Source organism: Lissotriton vulgaris, chromosome 7 (assembly GCF_964263255.1).
Source record: "Lissotriton vulgaris chromosome 7, aLisVul1.2, whole genome shotgun sequence".
NCBI lineage: Eukaryota > Metazoa > Chordata > Amphibia > Caudata > Salamandridae > Lissotriton > Lissotriton vulgaris.
In genome coordinates, this window is record NC_141695.1 from 1,477,429,628 (window position 1) to 1,477,450,364 (window position 20,737).

General features: G+C 48.5%; 1 protein-coding gene across 1 annotated transcript in view; it reads left to right on the forward strand.

The window, feature by feature from the left end:
- GGT7 (gamma-glutamyltransferase 7) overlaps positions 1 to 20,737 on the forward strand; it is a 377,510-nt gene that overhangs the window by 158,128 nt on the left and 198,645 nt on the right. The window contains exons 4-5 of the mRNA XM_086932278.1: positions 12,023 to 12,140; positions 13,606 to 13,673. Coding sequence (XP_086788404.1) covers positions 12,023 to 12,140; positions 13,606 to 13,673 — 186 coding nt within the window. The remainder of the gene's footprint in view (positions 1 to 12,022; positions 12,141 to 13,605; positions 13,674 to 20,737) is intronic.

The following is a 20,737-nucleotide window of genomic DNA, read 5'->3' on the forward strand; positions in this document are numbered from 1 at the left end:
GATGGCAATGCCAGTTGCAGATTGACCTTTGGACCAGGGAGACGTTCCATGCCATGGGAGAAGTTGATATGAATAAATACTCACCTTGATGTAGACGTTGGTGTAGCTCTTGATTTACCACATTTGGCGATGATTCAGGACTTTGCTTCACCTAACGAGGAACATCAAGCTGACTGGCCAGCTCATCACAAGAAGTTCCAGAGAAAACAACGCTCGGGCACAGCAGGGCAAGTGCCACAGCAGTACGTGATTGTCGGGGACATTGTAAAAATCCCTTTCACTTTTTTTGGGTGAGGGACAGAGCCGCCGTGGCCCTCACAGATTACTGCAAATTTGTATCGAGCGGCTAGGTGCGCGCTCGAGCACCGGCGCATGGAGTGGTCCAACAGTGACCGGCGCATTGTAGGAAGTTTAATGAAAAGCAGCGGTTAAGCACAGGTGGGCAAGTGCCACCGCGGTTCATGTTTGGCGGGGATACAGTGGGGATTTCTCTCACTCCCGCGTTTGGGGTCAAGGGCATAGCCGCTGTGGTCCTCGTGCATTGATTGGTCCTCGCATATTGCTTCAGCCGGCGTCTCGAGCGTCGAAGAGTGCACTCGAGTGCCTGCGCGTCCTGAGGCCAGGCAGTGGGGTGGCGTAACAATAGCTCAGACCCTGCTGTTGTGGAATGTCACCTGTCGGCAGCTAGAGGATTAGTGTCTTTGTCATCGGCCGGCAGCAGGGTCCTTGTCATCTGGTAGCAGAAAGGGAGCGGAAGGTCTTAAATTAAGACACGTTACCAGTGGGGAGCTGTAAGTAGGGCAGTGTGGAAGTAAGGAAGTGTGGTCATCATTAATGCCCCCATTCCCATTTCCAAGGTACAGTTGGTGGCTTGTCTTGGCTTGATTGAATTTTACGCCATATTCAAACCCAATTTTGCATCAAAAGTAGATCCTTTCAGATGTCTCCTCAAGAAAAACGCAAAATTCTCTTAGACCAGTGATATGTCTAAGGCTTTTGAGAATTTGAAGAAATTTATAGTGAAGGCTCCATGTTTAAACCCATTTGTGTGTGGTAAAAACTGCATCATTATGGTGGATGCTAGCAGCACTGGTTTGGGTGGTGTACTGTTACAGAGAGACAATGGGAAAGAGTGGATAGTAGCATATGCATCCAGGTCTTTAAGAGACGCAGAAAAGCATTATTCAGTTATTGAAAGAGAACTGTTAGGTTGTGGTTGGGGGGCTGAACATTTCAGGGCATTTTTATGGGGAACCAAATTCACCATCAAAACTGATCATAAACCTCTTGTTTTCCTAATGGCTCCAGGTGGAGGATGTACGATGACCTGCAGACCTTGCTAGACTAGCCTCCAGTTTGCAATCTTTCCAGTACCAGATAGAATATGTGCAAGGAAAGGCAAACATACATGCAGATTGCATGTCTAGATTGCCTGCAGCAAGTTCGGAAGGGATTCAATAGGAGGATTGGGAAGTAGCATTTGCTACACGTGATGTCAATTTATTGTATGGTGAACAAACTAACCTACATGAGGATGTTTGGCTCCTAGAAATGGATAAAGATGTCGAATTGAGTAAGGTCAAAGAGTACATAGTGAAGGCTGGCGCGAACAAAGGAAGCTGTCAGGCTATATGATGAGCTATTTTAAGGTACATGACGAATTGGCGGTTGAGAACGGTTTAGTTATGAGATGTGACAAAATTATTCCTCCTTATTCACGGAGAAAGACTATAGTTGAAATTGCCCACGAAGGGCATTTATGCATCTCCTTCACTAGGAGACGCATTAGAGAAATTTTTGGGTGGTATGGTATTGATGTGTGTGTTTAGTATTTTGTGCGTCTTTGCGGCAAATGCTCAAATAGTGACAAGTCGGCTGTTGTTTTGGGCCCTGAGCCTCATTCTGTAAATTTTTCCTCTATTCCGTGGCGCAAACTGAGTTTGGATATTATCGGCCCATTTTATATTTTACCCAAGCATGAAGCCTTTGGAATTGTTCTCATTGATTACTATTCAAAATGGCCTCAAGTCAAAATGGTTAAGGAGGTTATTTCACAAAGTGTTATTGTGTTTCTAGATTACATTTTATGTAGGGAAGGGATTCCCCAAGAAATCATCACAGACAACGGACCCCAATTTGTTAGTAAGGAAATTGAATGTTTTCTGGAGATATGAGGAATTGCTCATAGCAAACTCGCAGTTTCCGACCCCGATGCTAATGGCCAGGTTGAGCGTTTCAACCGTGTAGTGAAGGAAGCTCTCTCAGTAAAGGGGGGTTTGAATTGGCGTAATGCTTTACAATCCATGTTATTGGCATACAGAACCTCACCCAATTCCGTTACCTTGGTTAGTCCATTTGAACTTTTGAGAGGACTTACACCTAGTACAAAACTAGCTCCTTGTTGGTTGAAGAAGAAACTAGGTGAAAGCAAGGATTTCAATAATCTAGACTATGAAATAGTTGGACATAAAGTTGAAACGTACAAAAAAGAAAATGAAACATGTCATGGAAAATAAATTGGGTCTGTAAGCAAACAGGGGATTTGTGGTTGGTGATTTAATTTGCATAAAAAAGGAGGGTGTTGCCAAGGGTTTCTCTGTTTGGTCAGTTCCCATAAGAGTTATTGAGGTTTTCAAAAATGTTGTCAGAGTCGCGGGTGGCAGTGTCTGGAATCTAAACAGAGTCTCCTTGTTTATGGTTTAAATCTTTTATTGGAATTTCAGAAAAAACAAGACAATAGGACCTCAATCTTTTCGTCAGGCATAGTGAGACAAGCTCCAATTCAATAAAGACAATCATACTCGGAACTTACTAGGAGCTGATCAGCAATACAGGTCACATAGAACACCCAAAAACAAAGCAACATAACCCTCCCCCCATCCTCCCCCCTCTGTCCACAAATCAAAAGGAGAACCCCACTAGGGAAAAAAAAGGGAGAAGGTGAAAGATTCAACAGTGTGTGGTCTGCTGCTTGCGCGCGGGTTCCCTTCGATCTGGGATTGGGGTATCTGCCAAACGAAGAAGGCGTAGGTATCTTGGACAACTCAGTTCACGGAACTCCCCTGTGAGTAGTGTCAAAAAGGGCCGCCACAATTCCGAGAATTCCTCCCCCCTCCCGGCCAGCACAAGCGACAGTTTCTCCATGCCGAGCACCATCCACAACCTGTGCAGCCAGCCTGTATGTGGGGGGGCCTGTGGAGTCCTCCAGTGTGCTAAAATGTTTTGTGTTGCTGCCCCTAGTGCAATAGCGATAAGGCGGCCTCTACGTGATTTCAAGGGATACATCAAGGCGTTGGGCAACCCCAAAAGGATATAGGCTGGGAACCGGAGGAGTTGGGTGTCCAGGTGTGAGTCTATATCATCCAGAATTGCGCTCCAGTACCCCTGCAGTCGGTCGCAACTCCACAGCAGATGTTCTAGTGCGCCTCGTTCCCCACACCCTCTCCAGCAACGGTCGCTAATGCGGGGGTCGAATTGATGAAGGCGCTCAGGTGTATGGTACCATTAGGTGGCCACTTTGGTCAGGGTTTTGGTCAGGCCTGCATGATATGCAGAGTGTCTAGCTCTGTGGTAAATACTGCGCCATTCTTTGGGTGTGAGAGCCCTCCCCAGCTCCAGCTCCAGCTCCCGCTCCCACCAACACCTACCAGCATTGTATGTGTAAATTTTCGTAACAAGGAGTTGTTGGTACAGCTCGGAAATTAATTTTTTTGTCAGACGTGCGAGTGGCTAGCCACTTCTCGTATGGAGTGAGATGACGTTGCGCTCCGGGCCTAACCTGTGGATGAAGAGCTCAATGACGAACCTGCATATAGGATAACCTATCACCCTCCAGGATGCCGTAGTCCTCTCTCATCTCTTGGAATGAAAGGATACAGTTCAGGTTAAAAAGATGTCCTAGGGACCTGCAAGGGGAGTGTCACCATGCCGCAAACGCCTTAGGATCAAGACCCGGGGTGAAGTCGGGGTTGGCAAATAGCGGTGTCAGAGGGGATGGGAAGGATGTTAACTCGTGTTTGGTGGTGACCCGATCACACACCTCCATGACAGTGGCAGTGATCTGGGACGCATAAAGGTTAGGCGGCCGGTGGTGCTTCGGGAGGAAGGGAATCCCTTGTAAGGGCATGCCCGCCACTGCCTGGTCCTGGAAGATCAAATTTTTGCCAGATTCCAACTGATGCCATTCCACTAATCTTCAGAGCTGTGCCGCATAGAAATAGAGTTGCAGATCGGGTACCCCCACACCACGTGTTCAGGCGGAAGGACTGCAATGACTTGCTTAAAGCGCGGGCGACGACCCTGCCATATGAAACGCGCCAATTTGGATTGTGTCTGTTGGATCCAGCCCGTCGGGGGACGTAAGGGAAGGGTCTGAAACAGGTAAAGTATCTGCGGCAGGAGTGTCATTTTGGTGGCAGCTATCCTGCCCAGCCAGGAGAGGGAATGGCGCTTCCATTTCTGGAGCTCTCTGCCGAGCTGTGTGCGGAGTCTGGTATAGTTCGCTTCTATGGTGGTTGGGATGGTGAGACCCAGGAGGACCCCCAGGAATGGGACCGTGGTGCTAGACCACTGCATAGAGTGTTCCTCCTGCACCTCGGCCAACGTCTCGGACGACAGGGAGATATTGAGGGCAATTGATTTATAGGTGTTAATTTTGAACCCAGAGGCGAGCGCGAAACTGTGTAGTTCAATAAAAATCGCACGAAGAGATTGGACGGGGTCGGTGAGGGAGATTAAAATATCATCAGCGTATAGGCTAATCTTGTGTGTGTCCCCTCCGAATTTGATTGCTTTGATGAGAGCATGTTGCCAAATTCTTTGCGCCAGCAGCTCCATATATAGGGCGAACAAGGTAGGGGAGCGGGGGCACCCTTGTCTGGTCCCCCTGCCAATCGGGAAGCGAGAGGATGTGTGCCCATTGACGCGCACTGCGGCATTAGGCAGCTTGTAGCAATTCAAAATACGGGTGCAGAGAACGTCCCCCAGACCAAAGAGGTGCAAGACCTGTTCCAGATAGGGCCAGTGCACCCTATCGAAGGCCTTTTCGGCATCTATTGCTAGTAGCATGCAGTCTGGTTGCGTGCGCGACCCTGCTTCAATGAGGTGGAGGACCCGCTTAGTGTTGTCACTGCTTTTGCGCTGAGGTATGAAGCCTGCCTTGTCCGGTTCCACCAGCTGTGATATGTAGGGTGCTAACAGTCCTGCCAGAATGCCAGTGTAAAATTTGAAGTCAATGTTCAAAAGCGAAATCGATCGATACGAGCTACATCTGATTGCCTCAGACAAAGAACAGGTACTTAGCTGAAGGGATACTATGCGCACCACTGGGTAATTGGAATGGTCTATACAATGATTGTGTTGAGGTGGTGCAGCTAGGAAAAGGGGTGACCTGTACAACCCCTAAACAATGTAAAGTACAAACATTTACATATAATTTGAGTAAGCAAAAACCTGCGCAACCACAAAGTAATACAGAACTGTAATAAATTCTTTGGTCTTGATTTACAGCAACAACAGAAGACAGTTGGTAAATGCAGCAATATTATTTATTGCGCCAGCCGACACGTGTTTCATTGGAGTGCACTACACTCCAAATCTTCAGGGCCCAATCCAAATGGACAAAGGCAGAATAATCCCCCACGACTGGTGATAATTCCAACCCAGTCTGGATATTATCCTGACTCGGAGACAGCAGCACACCAGGGAAGGCGAAACAGATTGTTTTAAAGGGCGGTGCCGACTTCTTTTGCCCATCGAGGCTTTCTGTATGGTCACTGCTAACCTAACAGCCACCATATTCCAGATGCAACCGGCGCACCTGACCTGAAGATCCTAGTACCGGGACTGGGTTGGAATTATCACCAGTCGTGGGGGATTATTCTGCCTTTGTCCATTTGGATTGGGCCCTGAAGATTTGGAGTGTAGTGCACTCCAATGAAACACGTGTCGGCTGGCGCAATAAATAATATTGCTGCATTTACCAACTGTCTTCTGTTGTTGCTGTAAATCAAGACCAAAGAATTTATTACAGTTCTGTATTACTTTGTGGTTGCGCAGGTTTTTGCTTACTACATCTGATTGCCTCCCAGCCGGGCTTCGGTATGACCGTAATCGCTGCTTCTAAAAGTTCTGCAGAGATTGCTCCAGGTTGGAAAAAAAAGAGTTAAACAGATCTCGCAACAGGGGAGCCACCTGGTGACAGAACGTTTTGTAAAAAATCACCGGGTACCCATCGGGGCCGGGGGATTTCCCAAGTTTCAGGCGTGAGATCGCTGACACCACCTCCTCGAGGCCGATGGGTCTGTCTAGAAAATCCGCCTGAGCTGAGTTTAGGGAGGGGAGGCTCGCATCCTGCAGGTATCCCTGACCCACCTGTGGGGCAAGGGCGTCACCGGCATAGAGGGACTCATAAAATACCCCAAAGGTCTCCACTATTGCCACGTCGTCCGTTGCCAAGTCACCTTGTGCGGTTCGTATGGCCTGCACCCCTTGTCTCTGGCGCTGCTCACGCAGCTTGTTCACTAGCAGGCGTCCGCATCTGTCCTCTTCTGCATAATAGGCTGGTCGAAGACAGAGGGCCGCATATTCCACTCTGTCTTGGTCCAAAGCCGGTAACATTTTCCTTTCTGCGCACAATTGGCACCAGGCCCGTGCTGCTCCCATACGTTGGTGCATTTGCTCCTGCTCGGCTACTCTCTGCGCAATTTCCGCCCGTTTCTGTGCACTCTCTTTGTTATTGGCCGTAGCAATAGAAAAAAATTTGCCCCGCAATACAGCTTTAAGGGCAGCCCATTGCGTTGCACGTGAAGTCTCAGTGTTGTCATTGTGGGTTAAGAAGTGTGTAATGGATGATTTAATACGGTCCACCATCGATGGGGTATGTAAGAGGGATTCCCTAAGGCGCCAGGGTCGCTGAGGTGTCGATGCGGGTGGAAGTAGGAAGGTGGCTACCACAGGGGAATGGTCAGATAGTGAAGCCGGCATGATGTATACCTCCTGCACTCGCAGCACCAAAGGGGAGGAGCAGAGAAAGTAATCGAGCCTGGCATAGGACTTATGGGCCCCCGAATAGTAGGTATAAGCTGTACTGCGTGGGTGTAAGTGTCTCCACAAGTCAATGAGGCCTAGATCCCGGAGGTGCGCATGTCCGGACTTTGAAAGAGCTCCCACCTGGCCCGAACCTTTGGCAGGAGCGGTCTGTCGCGTTATGGAAGACTAAGTTATGGTCGCCCCCCAGCAGTAACTGTCGTTCAGTGTTGGCTGTGGCTGCTGCTAACGCTTTCTGGAGAAAGACTTTGTGCCCCTCGTTGGGTGTGTATACAGAGCCCACCACTACCGTCTGGCCTGCTATTAGGAAGCAGTACACAAGTAGTCGCCCTTTTATCTCTGCCTCTCTGTGGAGGCCTTTGCCCGGAAATGATCTGGACACCAGGTTTGCAACCCCTGCCGCTTTCTTGGAGGAGGATGAGAAAAGTTGCGTGCGGAAGGCACGGGGTTTAAGTTGGTGCTGGTCTTTAGGTAGCAAGTGAGTCTTCTGGAGGAGGCATAAATCCGCTGTGGAGTGCTCTAAAAGGGACAGGACCACCCGCCGCTTTATGGCGTTGTTTAGCCCCCGCACATTAAGGGAGAGAATCTTAAGTCGGGAGTGAGTCATCGTCTCTCAATGTTGACTCAGGAGCTCTGTGTAGCCTGTGGGAATTAAAACAGAAAAAAAGGTGGACAGAGGGGTGCCCCCCCTATAACAAACCTCTCCCCCCGGCAAACCCCCAACTCGCCCCCTCCCATCCCAACCCGCTCCCCCCAACCCCCATGTGGTACCCCAACAAACGAACATAGTCCTAGTCCTGCCCTTGTGTAGCACAGGTCAGTGGTGAGTTTCCTGTGTGGACGTGCAGCCATGTCGCACCCGCTGGTCCCCCATCCCCCCGGACTCGTGTAATGGCTGATGCTAGTGAGTACTCCCCCCGGTTGTCCATCTCTTTCTTGATGGTATGTGCGTCCGGCCTGAAGCTCGCAGCTGGCAAGCGTCGCCTAACAATTTGGTGCCAGCCATCCCTGGAGGGCTGTCGAGGTGGTTTCGGCGATGTACTCTCCTCCGCTTGGGTGATGCCCAGCAATTTGCATGTCTCTTGGAGGGAGCGAAGTTGGTGCAGAGTACCGTTCCACTTACATATCAGGCGAAAAGGGTGCCCCCAGGAGTATGGGATCTCTTTGCCTCTCAAGAAGTCTGTCGCAACCTTGAAGGCCTTGCGCTTTTGTAGCGTGATCGCTGACAGGTCTTGAAATAAGGCCACTGAACGGCCCTGGAACCGCAGGGGTTGCTTCCTCCGTGCTTCCCTTAGGATGCGTTCTTTGAGAGGAAAGTCCGGTAGAAAGGCTAGAACGTCTGGAGGCGGAGCGGATGCATGCTTTGCCAACCCAACTCTGCGCTCTGTCAATCCTGATGTCAAAGTCCGCCAGTTCCCCCAGAATGTCCCGGAATAGGGCTTGCAGATAGCCCGAGATGTCTGTTCCTTCCTCTTTAGGCTGAACTCCCCAGACTCAAATGTTTTTCCACCGGGACCTGTTTTCCAAATCTTCTGCGTGGGCTTGTAGATCCACTGCTTGTTCCTTTAGGTGTAGTATGTCCTACTGCAGCTGTTCCACTTCCTCATCTCTTGCGTGGTCCGCGTCCTCGATGGTAGCCACCCTTTCTCCGAATCCGTCCACCTCCCTCTTGATCTCCCTGACCTCTCCTGTGACCTCCCGCTTCAAGGCGTGGAAGTCATCTCGGAGGGAGTTGAATAGAGTCTCCAGGAAGGATTTGGTGATGGGCATATCGCTTTCGTTGGGGTCATTTTGCTGCCTGGGTGCCCCTGGGGACGACTGACCTTTGTCACCCTTTGTCTGTTCTTTGCCGAGCATTTCTTCCTCTGGCCCGCCATGGTGCGTCTCCCGTCAGGGTTTACTGTGCCTCTGCTCCTTCTTCTCCGGACGGGCACCCCGCCGGGTTTCCTCTGCCCTGGGTGCTTGCCACGACCAGTGGGGGAGGACTGATGTGGGCCTCTCCTCCTGATTACTCCTGGTGCCCCTCAAGTCAAGTTCGCTATGGATATCGCCCCCGCACCGGAGTCCCCAGGTGCTGCGCCTCTCGTCTGGCAACGGACTGTAGCGCGGGTGTGGGGCCCCTACCCCATCAACGGCCTCCCCCGCCTCTCCTCACCTCGTCCTGCCGCTCTGTGTTCGGGGGCCGTGGGGATCACCGGCTACTCCTGTGTGGGTCGGCCGGTCACGCTCCACGTGGCTGCCGGGTCCTCGGTACCTACATCGGCCTCTCGTCTCCGTCTGCTCGGGCCCGCATTCACCTTCGGGCCGCAAAGAATGCAGGCGGCCTCGAGGGGGTCGCTCCGCCACTCCTTGGTTGCTTCTGTGGCCCCTTCCCATGTCCGGTGGGGCCAATCCGCAAAACAGGCTAGCACGTGTAGGCCTGGGCACCCCCGGTCATAGGCCGCGTCCCCGGCCTCAATTTCGGTGTTCACCCTCAGGCCGCGAAGAATGCCGGCGGCTGCGAGTGGGTCGCTCCACCACTCCTTGGCTGCTTCTGTGGCCCTCTGCAGATGTCCTGTGGGGTCAGCCCACGAAACAGGATAGTGTGGGTAGGCCCGGGGGCCCCCGGTCATAGGCCGCGTCCCCGGCCTCAATTTCGGCGCTCACCCACGGGCCGATAAGTATGCAGGCGGCCGCGAGGGAGTCGCTCCGCCACTCCTTGTCTACTTCTGTGGCCCCCTTCAGATGTCCGGTGGGGCCAATCCGCGAGGCAGGACAGCGCGGGAAGGTCTGGGCACTTCCGGTCGTAGGCCGCGTCCCGGCCTTAATTTCCGCACCGCCACTCACAGGGCACGTCCCAGCCGCCGGGCCGCCCCCCCAGCGCCTGTCCTCGGTCGTGGCCCCCCGGAGGCAGCAGCGGCCGCGGGGACCAGTGTCGGGAGTCGTGGGGGGCCACCGCCACCTCTCTGATCACCCCGTGTGCCGCAGCTGCGAGGTTTTCTCGATTCCCGCCTCGGCACATGCGGCTCCCGTCACCCCTCTGGCACCAGCTGCTGCCGCTGGCCTCAGTTCGCTTTCGCCACTACCGACCTGGGATCAGCAGCATCGGCTCTCCCAGCAGCCAGAGTGAGCCTCCACTCTCTCCCGCCCCCGCTGCAGCTCTATGTGGGGGTGAAGTGCGGTGTAGACGGTCCGGGAAGGGCAGAAGCTGAGGAGCACTCAGGATGTGCGACCTCTCACTCCGCCATCTTGGCCACGCCGAGTCTCCTTGTTTAAAGGTGTGGTAACCCCACAAGAAGAATCTAACAGCAATGTGTTTCTAGATGTTGGGCAACATAATGATCTAGGGAATCATGATTCTTCTCTTATTAACCACAAGAATTTTCCTTCTAGGGTTGTGCGAAACCATCCCCTCCCCGCGAGGTTCCAAGATTTTGTCATGAAATAGCTTGTTTTGTTTTTTTTTAAAAATGTTTGTGTTTTTTTTCTTTAAGGGGGTAAGGTGTGTTGTGTGCATGGGAGCATGGCAGACACAAGCATGGCACACTTGTCACAGCTCGTGGCTGCCTCGTGTTTAGCGGATGTTGTTGTGTTTCAAATAGTGAGGAGGTTGGAGGTGAGAGAGAATGTGGTTGGATTCTATTCTACCTGTAATCTACAGACCTGCCAGACGTGCCCTTCATTAATATAAACAGCGTCTGAAGAACTGCTCCGTTTCCTGCCTACTTATTATCCGGATTGGATACTTTCTTACACATACTTTTCGATCATTACGTACGAGCACCAGGATCAATAGTGGCTGTCATTTCACATATGACAACCAGCTTGCTCTAACGGTATCTTTTTTAATTAAAAAAAATACTTTTCAGTCTTCTAAAAGGAAGCAAGTACTTCCCACTGAATACCACTAAAGGCTGAGTGCCATCTCACTTTCTAAACATTATTAGCTCTTAGACAAAATTCCTAGAGTTCACCACAAAACCCGTAATCTTTCCACCTATAGCCAAGCTGTGTCACCCCATTCCAAGGTCACTCCCGATCGATAATACTTATGATTTACACTCCCTCCAAGCCTGTTCTTCGCCATCAATATTAAAGAAATCATTACATTTACCAATAGAAAACGGAACTGGGAGATTGGACATTTCGCCAACCGAACTCTTTCTTTTATGGTTGTAGAACTGCAGGAGGTAACGACAGGTCGTCATTGTCTGCTGTGACCCACTCTGCGCCACTCTATAAGGAAATCTCCCACTTTCTTGACTGAGCAGTCTTTTGTTTAGAGAAGCGTTACTATTATTAATTCGGTTCATCTTGAAGTGTGCTGCACTGCTCACGAGATAATAGACTACTTAATGCGAAAAGAAATGTTACATTTGATTTAACTGGTCAGAGTACTAGGCACCAAGTAACAATGGGTGAGTACCGCAGGCTATTTTAATAACCTAGAAATGCTGCACAACTTTTGAGGTCCCCTATATGGTAGCCATTGTTGAAGTCAAAGGTTTCAACACAAATACTATGCCTCTAACTTTTACGTAAAGACAAAAATCACTTAATGCGAAAATAAATGGTAAATTTGATTTAACTTGTCAGAGTACTAGGCACCAAGTAACAATGGGTGCACGTGTTGAGTACCGCAGGCTATTTTAATAACCTAGAAATGCTGCACAACTTTTGAGGTCCCCTATATGGTAGCCATTGTTGAAGTCAAAGGTTTCAACACAAATACTGTGCCTCTAACTTTTACGTAAAGGCAAAAATCACTCCTAATTTGGCGGCTTGCCGGGGAACAAAAGCTTTTTCATCTGAATCGGGGAAGCCATTTTTTTTTTTTTAATTTAGTCTTTGTTCTGCATCACAAAAATATTTTACTGTAATACCACAATTTATCATCCAGGTACTTGCTATTTTTATTTGCAATTTTTCTGTGATATGACCATGATGGACGAGATGATCTGTACTCACCTGGGCCTGTATGATTTTCTATTTACAGAGGCGGAGTGATGATAGTACATGACATCAGGACCAACGAGAGCAATGTCATCGATTTCCGGGAGACAGCGCCCTCTGCAATCCGAGAAGAGAGCCTAAAAAGCAGTTGGGAGACAAAGGTGAGGCAAAAAGGACACAGGGCATGCCAGGGCTCCTTTGTCTTTTATTTTGCTTCCATGGATGACGAGCACCAGCACTGCTTGTATTGGTTGTCAGTTCACAGTTTGTAACTGGTCATTTGTTGATTAACAGAATTTTGTATTGTACTTAAATGATTTGCATTTCTCCCATAGCTCCGCCTATAGTGCCGGCCTACGGTGCAGTGACTACCTCATCAGTCAAGCCACAGGGGTAGCCCCTGTATTATTCCCTATCCGTTATATGTCAACAGCTGGAGTCCTTTGCTTGTTCGTATTCTCCCTGTGAGCCAGGTGACTTGTGCACTTCTTCCATGGAGTACCTGTCTATAGTGCATGCCAAGGCACCCTGATTGATAGCTTCAGGAGCCAGTGCACACTGCATAACCGAATGGCTTTTGTTTTTTAGGAAAGCTGCAAAGTTATCTTATCTGCAGGTAGTCTATGATGACAACTAACATGAGCCTCTTAATGGGAGCTCCTGCACATTTAAATGTTTTCCTTATCTAAAGTACACAACTTAGGAAATTCACTAGTGGTATTTATTCAATTATAAAAAAGCTCTGATAATATAAAAAATATATATTGCCAAGGAGAAAACCTGAGGCAGTCATCTTTCGGCATAGTGAGGGTAACCATCAGTATGGTTATTCCCTACTTTTGTCGTGACACAAGTGCGTTATACCCGAAGTAAGACATTACCTCAGAACTATCTCATCAACTTATTTGTCAGCGTCACTTTTAGCATCACGAGCCAAAGAAAATGGCTAAACCTCACTAGTGAGTTCCCTAAGATTGTGATGTTAATACATTACAATGAACTAAATATTGTTGCTAGATTACCTTCATTTCTATTCCTGGATCATATTAATATATTTCTGATTAATCACTAAAATTCCTTAACTGTCCTATTTTAAGCGTGTCTGTGACTAATCTACACTGAGAATAGCTTCAATAATAAATGTGGTTATTGCATCATGTTTTAGTATTTGCCAACCATAACGCCATTTTTTTTAACAAACACAACATTTTAACAACTAACCATCTTAAAATTCTGCATTTCTCCTTTGTGGCGAGCTGTTACTAATGATTGCTTTTTGCTGGTAATGTACTTTATTTTGAATTTGGGCGGGACAATTAAATGTATGGGCTTCTCTTCAAAATATTTGTATATAAATTTTCTAAACCATGAATTTGGTGGCTAGTAAATATTCAACCTTAACCAGGGATTTTAAATAATATTTCTGAGGTTCCTGTGAATTCTGCAATGCAGTTGATGAATGATTGCAAATTCTTATCATTCATATATCTTTTGTGAATTATATGTACTCGAATTGTTTGAAATTGTCCTTATTGGTACTTAGCTACACACATCTTGCCTTTTCTATAACGTGTGCTTTTTGTACTACTGTAATATAAAAGATGTTTTCTCTGTTGTTTTCAACAGCCTGGTCTCTTGGTGGGGGTGCCAGGAATGTTGAGAGGAGTGTACCAGGCTCATCTGCTGTATGGGAGGCAAGTCACGCTGGCCTAAATTACAGTTGTATTATTTTGTTTTTCTCGTTAAATTGTGGAATGTTCACCCCAGCTGTGTATCTGATGTACAGTTCTGAGCACTAATGAGCACATTTGACTTCCTGCTTTGCTAAGGGTCCGGAGGTTTCACTTCCGGACTGACTAAGGCCATTTGTGTAACGTATAAAGCAAAGTTAACCACCTATTGGTACTAACCTTACCTCTAACAAGGGTCAGCATTTGCTTTTCATCCTGAAGCACTGAGTTCTGGTCTGAAATCAAAAGATTGTAATTTGCTTCTTGTGTTGTAAATTCACTTTTCGCTCCTAAATTATGACCACACTTATCTTCTAGCCGCAGATTCCTTACTTTAGACTATCCCCAGGCACCAGACTGGATCTGGAAGATTTTCGAGCAGTACGCCTGCACACCAGTAAGTGATGTTGTTCTGCTCGGTATCTTCTGTACCAGAAGAGACTTGTGTGGGGTACTTTAATAGGCACCACACCAGCACGCGGATGTCTGTTCTTTGCTTTCCGTGCCAAATAGCACTGATCCGGTCTGAGCTACCCCACAGTCACTTTTTGACTGGGTTTTTTCAACATTTTGTTAAATGTTTTATTTTTTTCCCCTGGTGTGAGGATATGTCACCCAATAAACCGTCTGGCTTCAAATCATGTGGAGTCTATCACAGGAAAATGTTGGTGACAGACCCCCCACTTGGTGTGTTTGTGGTGCTTGGAGCGAGTTTACAGCAACCCAGGCGGGACCACAACTCCCAAGACCTACGAGCACTGCTGTGCGATGCATTCCAAGGCTCTTTGGGAGCATTACCTCAAGTTCCTCGCCGCTCAACGTCAGTCGACTCTCCAACACTCAACATCCGATCGTATGGAAGGTCCCAGGACTGCTCACGGAGCACTTTCCGACAGTTTTTGTCCCACTCAGAAATCCTCACGGATGTCCCACAAACATAGGAAGTGCAGTAAGTGGAAGAGGTATTTTTCTTCGCGCAGTTGTCGAAGTTGTCGGCAATCCAGGGTCAACAAGTAGCTACAAACAGCTCACATGTCCTCTTCTCGCTTCCCTGATTTACCTGAACCGCAGTGACCCTCGCCCAACTGAAGCAGTTCTGTGAGGTCATGTGCCTCATATTTGGGTGGCCCAACCCCTCTAGAGCACATTCAAGCCCCACAGGCGTGGGAGTGGCCTTACTGGACCCACACCTGAGGGTTCACACTTGTTGCAGTCTGTCCCCATTGATCTCCTATTGGCTCTGGAGTGGAGCCGCTGGCAAGATCAAGACCTTCCTCAGTGCTCACTTCGGTGGCAGCACCCCTGACGCACCTAGGTGGCAACACCCCCATCGTTATTCCCGACTCCAACATGGAGTCAAATGGATGCCTTACAACGCAACTCCAGTGCCAACCAGGTCCTTGGTTCCCAGAGCGGAGCCCGTGACATATTTGTTTGAAAGGCTTGTGGAGATAGAGAAATGGGAGGGATCTATGGACCCTTATGTCACCAGCTCCCATATATTGAACAGGACAACTGCTTCGAGGAACTGGCGGAGACAAGTTGGTTAGACATCTTATCTGACACTGGCCTGGCCTCTCCTCCTACCGTGGCTATGGAGGAGGGAGCCTCTTTTGCATTGGTGGTGCATAGGGCAGCTGAGGTCTTTGACCTTCAGTTGCCTACTATGGCAGTTAGGATAAACATGTTGATGGAAGTGCTTCAGGCGGTAGTCTCCATTTCTGAGCCCCTACTTTTCGTCAATGAAGCCCTCCTGATTGGGGCGTGGCACAGACCCTGCACAAGGGCTCCTGTACATAGAACGATTACCCGCTGCCATTGCCCCTCTCTTGGGAGTTCTCAAAGGTAAGGTCGGGGGATCCAGTCTCCCCCCTACTTTGACGACTGGCTTTTGAAGGTGGACACGCCACAAGCAGTCGTCTGCCACCTTCAGACTATGGCAAACTTCTTGCACTCGCTGGGGTTCACTATCAATATGGCAAAGTCTCCCTGTCAGACACCCCCTTTCACCGGAGCTCTTCTGGACACAGTGCAGTTTCGGGCTTATCCAGCCAAGTGGGTAGTCCAGGATATTCAGGATATGATACCAATATTTCAGCCTCAATCCTTTTGGTGGCCCTGAGGCTGCTAGGTCTCATGGCCTCTTGCATCCTGCTTGTGACTCATGCCCGCTGGCATATGCAGGCTCTGCAGTGGGACCTGAAGGCCCAGTTGATGCAGCATCAGGGGAATCTCTCCAACATGGTCCAGATCTCGAAGGGCACTGCAAAAGATCTAAAGTAGTGGCTAACGACCCGCGATTGGGTCACAGCAGACTCCTCTCACTTCCTCAACCAGACCTGACAGTGGTGGCAGATGCATCACTCCTGGGATGGGGCGGCCATCTGGGAGAGGTGTAGATCAGAGGTCTGTGGTCTGCAGCAGAGTCTGGATTCCACATCATCCCGCCGGCGCTCCAAGCGATCCGACTTGCATTGAAAGCATTACTGCCCTTCATCAAAGGAAGGCTAGTGCAGGTTTTCAAGAAGGGCACCATGTGGTACTGCAACAAACTGGGCAGAATGGGGTAGGGTTGTGTACTCTTGGTCTATTCCTGGTGGTGCAACAACTGGTGGGCTCGCTGAACACAATTGCAGACACAACTCAGCCAAAGATGCCTAGCAGATCACAAATGGCATCTCCACCCAGAAGAGGTGCAAGGTCTCTTTCAGAAGTAGAGAGAGCCTTGGTTAGATCTATTCACCACTGCTGAGAACGTGCAGTGCCGGCGCTGGAGTTTTCAAGACGGCTTTCACTCAGAGGCACTTTTCATCACGAGTGAAGGTCAGGCCTCCTGTACACCTTTCCGCCCATACCACGTCTGTGCAGAGTTCTTAAAAAAATCAGTAATGACTGGGCCAAAGTTATCCTTGTGGCTCCGGACTGGGCTTCGGAGAGTTTGGTATCCCTAGCTGTTAAGCAGGCCATTGGTCCTCTGATCAGGCTCCCGCATAGTGAGGATCTTCTGTTGTAGCAACAGTGGACGACTCTCCACCCGAACCTGTCAACCTTCCACCTTCATGCATGGAGATTGAGCAGGGACTGTTCACAGCTTTTGACCTGCCGCTATAAGTCTGTGATGTTATCTTTGGCAGCTCGGTGTCCCTCCTCCAAGACGGTATACACTGGCCATTGGAATACATTTGTGGCCTTGTGTCCTGAGAAACAGAGTACCTGGCTGACAACTATATAGGTGCCACTTCCGGCACAGACGACACCAACGACACAATGTGGAGCCAATAACCACCACTTACTGGCACGCAGAGGTAGTCCTCATGAAAAATGTACGGATCCAGTCTGACGCCGTTGGATAATTCTAAGGCAAGAATTTTGTGGCTATTAGATAAGACATTGCGGAGGATAAGTTACTTGTTCTTTAAGCACACCCCAAGCCAGCAGTTTTCATTTATTAAAGATTACAACTCTACCCAGATTGAAGTGGTTGTTCTATTTCATGACAACAATGCTCAACTTCCTAGAAAAGAAGATAAACAGTCCTACCTTTATACACTCACTATACACAGTCGGGCCTCCACATAGCAATTAGGCTTCACGCTCACAAAAATTTAGAAAGGTCTGAGGGGCTCAATCTTTGCACACTGGTATGTTCGGCAATCTGAGTTTGAGTGGAGATATCTCCTGAAAACTGAGGTTTTGACTAAGGTTAGCTGGCGACAGTGATCTGGATGTTTCAGTCCAGCCTCTGATACGGTCTGAGAAACACACCAGACAGTAGACTGGAGAAGCACCAGTGGCCTCAGAACGTCTACCCTGTGAAGAGTCATAGAATTTGAGCTTTGCTTGGAGGTCAGCACTGGAGCACATTCTTAAAGTGCTTCAGTACCTACTTTGGGTAGTAAGCACTATATAAATTCAATCACAAAGCCACCACTTACCAAATTGACACAGGCCATTGTGTGCACATGCAAAGATACAGAAAGTTTGCTCACAGTGTGACAGCATTGAGCACCGTTGTACTCATTCCAATTAGGCGCTCCAAAGCTGCACGGGTGAGCTAGCATGTTGGTAGAATTTTTTTGACTAAAAATGCCTCTGCAAGAATGAAATGTATTTGTAATTGCATTTACATAGCGATTACTACCCCTGATGAGGTGTTGAAGCACTCTGTGCAAGGCAGAACGCTACTTCCAAGGTTAGTGAATAATCAAGTGCTTATTGGTTGTTATTGGTTACAGGAATTAGTCATGTGCTGTGTTGGAGACCATTCCATGCATTTACTCCAGTGTCTATGGTGGATCAAATTAGATGGGTTTAAGTGGGATCATTAGTGTAGAGGTATGCAGGTTCATGTAGATGGTTGATAGGATTAGTAGATGAGTTAGAGGAGATTAGGTATTGCTAGTTTGCTTTTTGCGACTTTCAAAGGGTCCAATGTCATGATCTATGAGATGGGGTCTGGGCAATTTGCTGAAAAAGAATAGTAGAGATTAATGCAAACATGCACATGCCTTAGGGGAGGTTGTACTCCGAGACAGTAGGCATGCAGAAAATGGAAAGTTAGCAGAGTATCGTTCAAAGAGAAAAGACAGGGGACAATCAGAAGTTTTAAGTCAGGGTGTACATTCTCTATTTAAAAAAACATTTGTATTTGCATTTTATCATAAAACAACAATACAATCATGTAATCTGCAATCCGCACCCCCTTGACTCCCACCTGCCACCCTCCCCACATTACGCCTCTAATATGTTCCATTTCGATCCGACCCAAAATCCAAAGTGCCGTGGTGCAATAGTCTCTTAGTTTCAGACAGTGAGGCCTTCGATATGTACTCATATAAACACTTATCGTACTACTTTTCAAAGCTCCCTCAAAGTCCCCCGTCCAATCCATGGTAGTGCCTCCATTTGCCATTTGCCCCAGACCTTGCGGAACTTCTTCGGGCACCCCCTCGCTTTATAAGTGACCCTCTCAGCAGCCATACATAGGTCTAACCCTGAGAAAATATGAAGGGGGGTGATATTTCTGGATGATAGTGGCGCTACAACAAATATCGGCAGTTATAGGAATCTCCCTTAAGATCAATCAGAGTCGTTGGGTGCCTAGGTATGGGTTATCATCCAAACCCACCGATGATCCGTAGATCTAATACTAATTATGAAAATCCTATCACACCAACTTAGATTATTCAATCACAATGTCCCAAATTACATTCACAAATGCAATATCACGTTGAGTGAATATATTGTTCTTTTAATCCATAAGATTCTCTCCAAGTCCAGCCAACACGTGTTTCGTCGTAAGGGTAGGGACCCACGACTTCATCAGGGCTGATTTTCAAATGGTGGCGAACTGTCTGCCTTCTGGCTGGTTATAATTCCGACCCAGCCTAATTCGGCTGGGTTACACGAATCCTGTCAAAAATCACGGGTCTTATCTTTTCTGTTCGTGCTCTGTAATTATGGTTCGATATTGTTGCCCGTGTTCTGACCAGGACCCCAGAGTAATAGTCCTAATATAATGTTGCGTGTATCTGCACTCCCTCACGTCAGGTAAATATCCGATTATCCCGTCACCCCAACTAATATCAGGAGGATCCCGTGGACAGGTTCTTTACGGCGTCAGTCAGCGGTCTCCCCATATTAGGAAGATGGGGAGACCGCTGACTGACGCCGTAAAGAACCTGTCCACGGGATCCTCCTGATATTAGTTGGGGTGACCGGATAATCTGATGAAGTCGTGGGTCCCTACCCTTACGACGAAACACGTGTTGGCTGGACTTGGAGAGAATCTTATGGATTAAAAGAACAATATATTCACTCAACATGATATTCCATTTGTGAATGTAATTTGGGACATTGTGATTGAATAATCTAAGTTGGTGTGATAGGATTTTCATAATTAATAGGTCTAACCCTCTCCTCCATTCATCCACCCTTGGCGGTTCCGGTGCTCCCCAATATTTAGCTATGTCTCTTTTCGCCAGCACCAGAAAATTCAGTAGGGGGCGCGTTAAGTCTACGTCATTCGTCATGCCTAGGAGGGCCAGCCTGGGCTCAGGTCGGAGAGGGGTCTCCAGCACGTCACCCAATTCTTCAAAAACTTTACTACAATAGTCTTGAACCTTGCTGCATGCCCATATGACAAGATAAAAGTCCCCTTCCCTGTCTCTGCATCTAAGGCACCTTGTGTCCTCCGCCCTCCCTATTTTGTGGAGCCGCATTCTGTCGTAATAGGTTCTGTGAAGCACATTAAACTGAATGAGTCGCAGCCGGGACTTAATTGCCACCTCCCTGGGATGCATTAACACCACGTCCCAGTCGATATCCTCCATGTCTCCCACCTCGGTCTCCCATGTCCTTCTAAGCTTGGCCAAGTCACCTAGCATGTTATTTGTTAAAGTTTTATATGTAAGGGAGACTGATTTTTCCTGGATTTTCTCCTGTAGGAGCCGTCCCTGTAGTGGTGCATATTCCGGCAGCTGACCAGACTGGATTTTTTGGGCTCGCCAAGCATGTCTCAGCTGCGCGTATTTAAAGAACTGTGTATGATTCAGTCCAAAATCCGTCCTCAGAACCCTGAATGATTTCAATTCCCCCTTAGCCACTATGTCCCCCAAAGTGGAGATACCTATAGCATCCCATCTGTGGAAGCCTTTTAATTTGTTCAGTTCTGCCAGCCACGTACAGTGCAAGATCGGCGTCTGTCGTGTGGGTTTCATCCCCCATCCCGTGCGTTTCACCGCCTTATTCCAGAGTTGCAGAGTAACTCCTGTGGCCGGGAGGAGCTGCCCCCGCCTGGCGCCCCCATATAGGTAGTACAGCAATGGTCTGGGTGACATCCTGTGTCTTTCAAGGGCATAAGTGGGATGGTCTGCTCGGCGTGTAGCCAGTCGTTAATCGGAGCTATGTGTTCCGCCCAGTAGTATGCTTCCAGATTCGGGAGTGAGATCCCTCCACTGTATTCATGTCTCTGAAGAGTATTCAGCACCACTCTGGGTTGCTTACCCAGCCAGAGGAAGGACCTCAGC